Source organism: Astyanax mexicanus, chromosome 23 (assembly GCF_023375975.1).
Source record: "Astyanax mexicanus isolate ESR-SI-001 chromosome 23, AstMex3_surface, whole genome shotgun sequence".
Taxonomy (NCBI): Eukaryota; Metazoa; Chordata; class Actinopteri; order Characiformes; family Acestrorhamphidae; genus Astyanax; species Astyanax mexicanus.
This window is the reverse complement of record NC_064430.1, coordinates 13,653,376-13,663,106: the sequence shown is the minus strand read 5'-3', so window position 1 is coordinate 13,663,106 and position 9,731 is coordinate 13,653,376. Positions and strand designations below refer to the sequence as shown.

At 38.9% G+C, this 9,731-nt stretch overlaps 1 protein-coding gene across 1 annotated transcript in view; it reads left to right on the top strand.

The window, feature by feature from the left end:
• Window positions 1-1,293: 1,293 nt before the first annotated feature.
• The window catches only part of igdcc4 (immunoglobulin superfamily, DCC subclass, member 4), a 110,401-nt gene continuing 101,963 nt past the window's right edge, over window positions 1,294-9,731 (top strand). The window contains exon 1 of the mRNA XM_015604711.3: window positions 1,294-1,853. Within this exon, the coding sequence (XP_015460197.3) occupies window positions 1,778-1,853 (76 nt within the window). The 5' untranslated portion in view covers window positions 1,294-1,777. The remainder of the gene's footprint in view (window positions 1,854-9,731) is intronic.

Below are 9,731 nucleotides of genomic sequence, written 5' to 3'. Positions count from 1 at the left end.
CCAAACAAATAACCGGAACTGGATAAATTAAAGGGCCCATATGCTACAGTATTTTTGTACTTAATTTTCCCTTTTTTTGCTTTTAGGCGCCCCTTAATTTAGGGAGTGTCATTTATTTTTACACCAGGACATTTACTTATGCATTTCTGAACATGCTGGGTGATACAGAAAGGCCCTCAAAGCGAAAGAAGCATGCAGACAGAGGTGTAGAGCAATATTTTAGAACTATAACTTGGAAACATAACTTGGGTTATCCAATTTTATACAGTTCTCCTGAAAGATCTCATGGACTCTCCACTAAAGTTACACAATTCAGAGGCAGTGTGCTGAGCTCAAAGTGGCAAGAGCAGAAATTATATTCTATGTGTTCAGCTGGAATGCAGTCAACTTGGGTGTGACGTCATTCCAAGTGCCAAAATCCAAGGAAAATGAAACACAACATTAGTAAGTTATTTGCTAGTTTTTTGAATAAGTTTTACAAGTCTTAATTTTTGGACTTGTCAAAATTGACTCGTTGCCATTTTTTTTGGAAAAGCTTGTTGCATGTTAAAATCTATTTTTAAAAATGAGAAGAGTACAAAGAGGGGAATGTATTGATTGATTTACTAATGTTTCAGATTTTTTTGTTAAAATGTAAATGCTATTCTAATATGACTTCAGGGAGTAAAAATGTTGAATCAACATCAGATTTGAACGTTGATTTAATTAAGTAAAAGCTTGCAGACTAATAATGCTTTAACATCTATTCAGTTACTGACTGCTTTATGGGATGTTTCCATTATTTTTTAGATTTCTGATAAAAAAAAAATTTGTACTGAAAAAGTAAATTAAATGTGTGTGTATGCATGTGCGTAAAAGACAGAGAAAAAGAGTGAGAGACATGAAAAGAGCTACACAGAAAGAGAGACAGAGGAAGAGAGAATGATAGAGAGATATAAAGAGGGAGAGAGAAATAGATGAGATAGAAAAAGAGGGAGCTGGATGGACAGAGAGAGAGAGACATAGAAAGACAAAGATAGAGAGATAGAGATACAAAGAGAGAGAGAAAAACAGAGATTGATAGATAGAAAGAGATAGAGACAGATAGATAGAAGGAAAAAAGAGACAGAAAATAAAGACATTCACAGAGGAATAGAGACAAAAAGAGGTAGAGAGATAGACACACACAGAGACCGAAAGAATATATAGAGGGAGAGAAAATACTATAAAAAGAGGGAGATGAACAGAGAGACAAAGACAGAAAGAGAAACATAAAGAGGGAGATAGAAATAGAGACCTAACAGAGATAGACATAAAAAAGGAGAGAGAGGCAGACGGACAGAGGTAGAAAGAAAGAGAGACAGAGAGAGAAAGAGTGAGAAAGAGGGACAGAGATAGAAAGAGAATTGGCACTCACAGAGGGGGGCACTCACTGGCAGCGGTTCAGGCGACTCTAGTGGACACCTAAAGCGGGACTTACCGGTGTGTGTATGTGTGTGTGAGCGGAGGGGAGTGCGAGAGAGAGAGGGTGAAGGGGTGAACGTGTGTGTGAGGAGTGTGCATGTGTGTATATGTGGAGCGAGCGCACACACACGCGCGCACACACACACACGAACGGACGGTTGGACGGAACGTTGGCGCACAACATGGCGATGGTTCGCCGGGAGACTGGCCGGCTCTCCCCAGACTAGCGCCGCCGCGCTGAGCTGCTCTGCTCGGGGGGAAGCTGCGAGCGGAGGGGCGCTGCTCTCCTCTGGGCTCCACGGCGAGAGAGGAAAACGGGAAAAAGGGGCTCCACATGGCGCTGAAGAATAGCTGCTGGCTCTTCTGTCTCCTCCTCCTCTCGCTGGGCTGCTGTGGACTATCCCCGCAAGGTACAGATACAGGATATTAATAAAGGATACAGAGTGTTAGATACATATACAGACAAATAATTAGAAAGATATAGAGAGAGTTTGAGTGCTGGGCTCTGTAACTGTGTGTTTAACCCGCTGCGCTGTGTCTGAGCAGAGCGAGGCTCTATATAAGCCAGTCAGTCATTCTGCACCTTGCTTTGCTTATTCTAACGGGCTTTTCTTCTTTCCAGCGCTGCTGCCTCTGCTGCTCTCAGAAACGTGGTCTGATCTTTCCCGACTCTCTTTCTTTCTCTCTTTAACTGGACAGTCTGATCTCTGCTCAAACTTTAATTCTCAGTCTTTATTTCACACGATCATCTCGCGCTGGACTTTGAAGTTGCAGCATGCTTGATTTAAATGGGACGTTTATCCTGGGACCCCTCAACAGGCCAGGGTTTTTGTCAATTGATTGCCTGACATTACACCTCTAAATCTTGAGGATTTCTATTCAAGCATTTCATAAAAAGCTTTCATGTTCGATAAGGAACATTACTGAAAAGCATAATTGTAACTGTAAGAGAAAATATATTAAAAAAAGTTAATCTGCTCATGTCAAAATATAATAAAAAAAAAAAATCATAAAATTGGCTCTTTCCTGAACTTAATTTCAAATCAAACAGTTCATGTCCTCCAAAGCTTTAGTTTCGTCATGTTTGCTAGTTTGTACGTCTATTTTCAAACATGCAGAATTTGGGTTGATTCCTCTTACTGATCTGGAATTATTAAGTGGAGTAGAGAGTAAAAAGTGAACCCCTCAAATTTTAAGAATGTAAATAAGGGGTTTTGTATCACCTACACCTGTAGCCCGTATACTTGACAATGTATTTTAACTAGCTTGGCTAGAATTTGTTGGGTCTGGTCTGATGTGTCTGTGGTTGGATGAAGGTGAGGGCTGGGATGGGGAGGGGTGGGTTTGTGTAAGAGGGTCTCTAGCCATAATCAACCTAGACCTGCAATAGGACATGTAGTGGGCTATCTATCTATAAGTAGGCTGTAGAGCTTGTGCACGTGTCTCAGCCTTTTTTTTTTTCCTTTTATGTTGTGAGAAGTGGATACAGTAGCACTCTGTATCTCTCTCTCTTTGATAGATAGATACAGTAGCATGCTCGCCCCCCTTATTTGTGTTTGCTTTAGCAAAAAAAAGTTTAAAGGGCACAGTAAAAAAAAAAAAAAGCTCAAATAGTTAAGATAGGTTAGCTAAAAGTGCAAAAGTTGTGTTGCAATCACTGTATGGCACGTTACACAACACAACAACCCCCCTGGAACCCCCTTAAGACACCTAACCCTTGTTGTGTAGGTGGGTATGTAGTAGGGGTGGGCGATATGGCTCTAAAATAATATCACGATATTTCAGGGTATTTTTGCGATAACGATATACTTGCCGATGTAGGAAAACTAAAATAATCCATTCATTTCAGGAATATAGTATAAGAGTATAACAGAATAAACATAATGTGGCAAAATAAATAATATAGCATAAAATAATATAATGCAGCAAATAATATTGCAGAATATTTAGTGCATGCATATAAACTGCATAGTAAAACAAGTATGCAATAAATACACCTAAAGCTTCACAGTAAATTATAGACTACTTTTAAGACAGAACAGCCCTATTATCACGATATGGATTTTTAATATCATGATATTTCTGTGTCACAATATATTGTATACGATATAATATTGCCCACCCCTAGTATGTAGTGTGTAAAAGTAGGAGTAAAAGTAGTGTATCGCTGCTCGTCTCGGTTTAAAGCCATTGCTTTAATTGGATTCTGATTAAAAACAGAACAAAAAGGCTGAATAAATTCACCTCTGGAGCGTTATTTTTATTCTACATCCATTTTAAGGCTCGTCCCGCCCCTGGTCAGTGTACCGTTTGCGAGCGTGAACCACACTATCCAATCCTAGCACACAAGGGGGGTGGCTCAGACCGAATACCGCTTGCGAGCGTAAAACTACTACTATCCAATCATAGCGCATTGGGGGCGTGGCTTCAACCGAATACAGGCGGGCACCGCAACTGATGCCAAGCTCTTCTTCATGCTTCTCACCTTTTATCTGTCAACTACAAACCCCTGCTGCCAACATAGAGTTCATGCCTCTCTCATGTTTGTCTGTCTCTGTTTGGATGATGTAACCCAATGAACACAACAACAGTTTCATAATTTTATTATTTTAACGTTGGTTCTAGAAATCAGATCAGAACCATTTCTATGGAACGTAAAACATTTCAATTTAAAGCATGTGAATGATTAAATGGTTTTAGAGACCTTTAAAAAATACACTTTTAAAAGTACCTAATTTTATCTCCAGCACTAATCCACCTGTTCTTCATTCTGAATAAGGTCAAATGAACAAACACACATTCAAAACTTACATTCACACACAGTCAAGTGATGCTCTCAGGATGTTAAGTATATGTCCCTTTGGGAAAGTGCTTTAAGGAACTTTACACATCCTTTAAAGGGTCTGTTACATATGTCACATTACATGCGCTTTAATCCAAAGCGACTTACAAATAGTGATTTACACTATAGTACATATATTATATATAGTAATACTATATATAGTAATACATTTAGTAATAGAGCAAAAAACATTTTTGACAGGGTTTTGCCATTTTAATAGTGGGATAGAGGAGGAAAAAGTAAGAGCAAGAAATGAGGTTGAAAGTAGTTAGTTTGTTAGAGGTGTTAGGAGAGTAAGTGCTCTTTAAAGAGCTCTGTCTTCAGGAGTTTATTAAAGATAGCGAGGGACGCTTGTGATCTGGTATTGGAAGGAAGTTTGTTTCCACCATTGGGGAACTAGGTATGAGAACAGTCTGGATTGCTTTGTGTGAATGTTTGGTAAAGTTAGGTGACGTTCATCGGCCGAGAGGTAACGTAGACCTTTAGGATTAAGTGCAAGTAGGAAGTAGCCTGCTCTGTCATTACTTTGAAGAGAAACCATGTCACCATTAGGGCTGGGGCGGTATTGATTTTTTATAACCGCGGTAAAAAACTAACGCATCACCGCGATATTGCGGTTAACCGCGAGACCCCAAACCACCCCCCCCCCCCAAAAAAAAAAAAACCCACAAATTTATTGGTAACAAATCTTTATTCTTCAAACCATACAGCCTACATACAACCTCTACATAAACCATAAATACAGCATAACAAGTGAACATATGCTGCCTGTATAATTCGTCATTGTACAGCTAACCTGTCTTTTTCCGAGCAGACTTTTTGAAGGAGGAGCTTGTCCGCCTCCCCCTTCTCCATCCATAGATCTATTTTAGGGCTGGCCCGAATAGCGGTTTTGAGCTCAGGATATTCGGCAGTAATTGGTAGCGAATATTCTAATATTCGTTTAAAAAAAAGACGAATTAATCCACAGCAAAATTTTTCACTGACCCCCGGCCCCGAAAAAAATATATTTCTCACCCCTTTCCTCGGGCCTCGGGCTCAAGAAGTCTGTGTTAGGCGTCTGTTTTTTTTTTTATTCACACTCTTCTTATTTCTCATTAAATATCTACTAGATACAGATTATATCTGTACAGTATCATTTATTTCACTTCCCTCCTGAATATTTGGAGTGCATTATGTCTCCTTATGTTGTGTAGTTATGTAGTTTTCACCCCAGAATTTCTGCTGCCTCACACCAGGCTTCGGCTGCATCGCAGGGCAGGAGCGCAGCTGCGTTACGGCTATTTCGTTTGAATTGTGCAGTGCAGAGTATTACAGATTTTGTATTTTTGCACTTGGGCTATTAGCTCAATATTAAATATTTCGTTTGTTTATAAATTATTTTATATTCTTAAACCATGTTAAATTATATTCGATTGGAGGAAATTAATTCAGACATCATTTCTTTTTTGTCCCGTTACCGTTCCGCAAAAAAATCCTTCTTTTAATCCCGCATCAGCCCGCCACATACACAGTTTTGCCGCACCTGCCCCGCGGTCCTAAATAAATTTAATAAATTACATTTAGTGCTTAAAATAAAATAAAAAAATTATTAAAACCGCGCTGAATAGTGCGGTCCCGTTTCTTACCACATTACAAAAAAAAAAATCGGTGTGTGTGTGCCCGTGTCGGTCCATTCTCCGCTCCTTTTTTGTGCTTAGGGTTTTTTTGTTGCGTGCATGAGAATCACTGCGTGATTATTACAATTTTCTTAACTATTTATTAATGTGCTCCCACATCCTCTGGATTGATTAAACTCCTGTTCCCGCCAATAACAATTCAGTTCTGTCTGTGCCGCAAGATATCCTGACGGGACCCGCGTCATATAATATGTTGATTAAAATGTCGTGACGTTAAGAAATCGGCTCGCAAGAGACAACCGACCAAAAAAAAGACATTAGTTCCATTTTAAAATAATAGAAACCTGTCCTTTATGTTTGACAATTTTTGTTTCACTTTACGTGTCCTTACTCATCTGAAGTTTATTTATCTGAACTGAGTTTTATATGGTTATATTTGTAGCGGTTCTGAACTCAGTTCCGCGTGCTGTGAAAGAGACAAGGCGCAGCGCATTTTACCTCAGACTTGGTCAGATAACAACATTTCAGTAAAGATGGTGGTTATAGTTTTATATCATTGCTTTGCTGTTTGAACTACACTTCAACCAACCTTACTATTTTTACCAAGACTGAGGCGCAATGCCGCGCGTTCTCCGCGGTGCTCACGCAGAACAGCCAGCAGCCAGACAATGAATTAATATATTTTACTTTCTCAAAATGTGACCACGGAACACCTTACATGGCTCTATGGTTTACCTTGAGGTGGGTGAATTAGTTTGATGTGTTGGCGAGAGGTGCAGACACCACTTTCCGGCAAATCTTGCAGATGATTCTCTTCTGTTCTGAGTCTTTTTCTTCCTTTTTTCTCAACTTACTGAGCCTGCCCTGTAGCTTCCATTTCCGAGCCAATATTAGTGCTGCTAATCTTCACTCTCTTCAGCAGCCTCAATGGAGACGAAGTGAGCAGGAGACTCCAGAGCTGTTCTGACCTCAATGAGTACCACGCACCGCGTTTTGCTTAACCCATTCGCTGCCGCGCCAGTGCAGCGGCAGCACAGATAAATGACAAAAAATTTTATATTCCATATTATGAATTTTGAGATCGTTTGACACCAATATCTATCGCGATCAAAATATATTTGATATATTGCACAGCCCTATAGTGTAGGACTTACACTTGACATATTAATACTGAATTCACCACAGTTGTGCTTATATGGAGCATTTTACTACCGCTCAAAAGCAGTCAATCAGATTTGACAGCCATAAAAAAATGCGGTAATGACGGTAATGAGCTCATCACCGCGGTGACGTCCCATAACCGCGGTATTGCGGTAATAAAATTATCGTCACAGCCCTAGTCACCATTGGCACTTTTGGGTTAATTTTTGCTGTACCTGTTGAAATGGCACCTTTTCAAGGGAACATTCTGGCCTTGTTTCCAATGATTCAACGTAGGCTCTCTTTTTAGACCCACTGTGACACTTGGATTAAAAAAGGTTTGTATTAATGAAGGAACATTGTGATGTTTTTAAAAGTTGCAATTTTGGAAAAACAAGAAATTTGTCAATGCTTTGCGGATTGCTAGACACTGCTAGTCATGATCATTACCACCCACTGCACTGTTTGCTGTGTTCGGTAATTACTTCTATGACATATGACACTATGTATCAAGGAATGTTAATTTGGCACCCACTATAAGGCTTGACTTGAACTCACGTGAGGTATGAGCATTAACCTCACTTACAAGATAACACCTCACAAATTATGCAGGTGTGGGCGTACCCAAGCTGTCCCCTGAGGTATCATTTTAAGATCCATTCACATTCTGCTTGGATTAGAGTGTACAATAAAGGTAACTGGTGGGCCAAATCAAACATCTTTATTGGCCAGCTTTGGTTGTCAGTCTGCCCTTTGGGCAATGCTGCTTGAAAACATGATTATTGGAAGCTAATATTGAGTTGATATAAGATAATTTAAAAGCAATTTAAACCATTTCCTCTTTAAGTGAAAAGACTGTCCCATTATTAATGACTGTGTTTGAATAGGATTCCGTCTTGCTGGTTGCTGGTCAAAAGGGAATAGTGCAATGTGTTAGCTTCCTGTGTAAATAAATAAACAGTTTTACCGAAGTCCAAAAAGCGAAAAAAAAAGCATCTCATACAGCACTGGACAGTGTTGTTCTGTTTTCAGCAAACATTTCCCAGATGAACAACAGCACAAAATTCGTTCCAGGTGCTTACCTACAAAAAGCATTTCCACTTCAATTCAGAACTGGCAGTAATTTCACCATAATGTCGTCTTAGTGAAGCTCTCCTGGGTGCACTACAAAATGGAGTCTGGACAGACATGGAAGCTATGGGGACCAAAGCTATTTAGACAGAATTATTTTGACAGAGTTATTTTTAGAGTGTGTGCGTTTTTAACTGTTGACATCAAGGCACCTTGTTTCTTGCTAGTTTCCTTGAATTCATTGTCCTTGATTATTTCATTGATCATACTGAGACCCACTGAAGTGCTGGATGTGAGCAAGAGATCCCAAAGGCAGCGGTAACTACCCATCACTGTGATGATGCTGGGTTTTGTTTTGGTTATTGCTGTTGGCAGAAACTTTCTTTATGCAGCTCTTCCAAAAAGCCTGTTAGTGGTGGTAACGGCTGTCTGTGTGGAGGTGGCGTTATTTCTAAGGTTTTGCAAAGATTCTAATGTCTGCATGTTAATTGTGATTATTTTACATATTTCTTTTGTATATTGACTTTCATAATTTGTTACTAGACTCAGTTTAACATGGAGCTTTGGTGCATTTTTCCCCATAATAGATTAGATTGCCATATTTTGTTCTGTCTGTTAAATAAATTAAATTAGTTGTATTGAAATCTGAAAAAAGACAGCTACAAACAATCATTCCCATGCAGAAAAACAGCTCAATTCTAGATAGCTTCTGCTGGTTGCTGGTTTTGTACGGTCTGAGCTGGTTTTGAATGTATGTTCTGAGCTGAGTTCTTTATGGTCTAAGCTGGACATGGAATGTCTCATCCACAGACTATCAATCAGGGTTCGGTTGAACTCTGCTAATTCATGCTGTGTGTTCAGCTTCACCCATAAGATAATACCTCACAACTTATACAGGTGTGCACATTCCCTGAGATAACACTATCATGTATTTACATACTGCAAATCCATAGGTTTTGGAATCCGTTGCAATGTTTTTTTGAGTTGTCATGGCTCTTTATTATATTTTGATAAAAATAATGGCTTAGCTAAAGAACCCTTAAATTGACCCTTCTTTATTTTTTACATATTAATGTTGCTGTAACATGAATAGCACAATATCAGGACAGATGTCTAAAAAAGGTTTATAAATGAAAATAAAACTTTAAAGAACATTTTTCTCTCTCTGAAAACCCTGTTGTACATCTTTTTAAGAGTAAAGTCTTGCACCGTGTATGCATCTTATTAAGATTCTAGAAAGTGCTAGCTATCTACAAGTACATATTCCCAGCTGCACTTATGGTGATGTTTCTCACTAGAATAGATAATACCTCATTAATAAACAACTCACATCCCAGCTTTTTGTCAGCTTAATTTTGTAACTTGTTTTTAATGCAGCAACACTTTGATTTCATAGACCATTTACATTTGGGAATAAGAAGAATTCCCTTCCATTATTAGCATGACAACACGCCTCAAAACAGATGTACTTTTACATCTCTACTTTTAATGTTAAATATAAGTAGAATTATTGGCTGCAAGATACCATAGCAAAGAAATATATGGTGGAAAATACGCTAAAAACAATCTATATTAATGGCATTGCCCTTTATTTATGATGATATACTATAGATGGC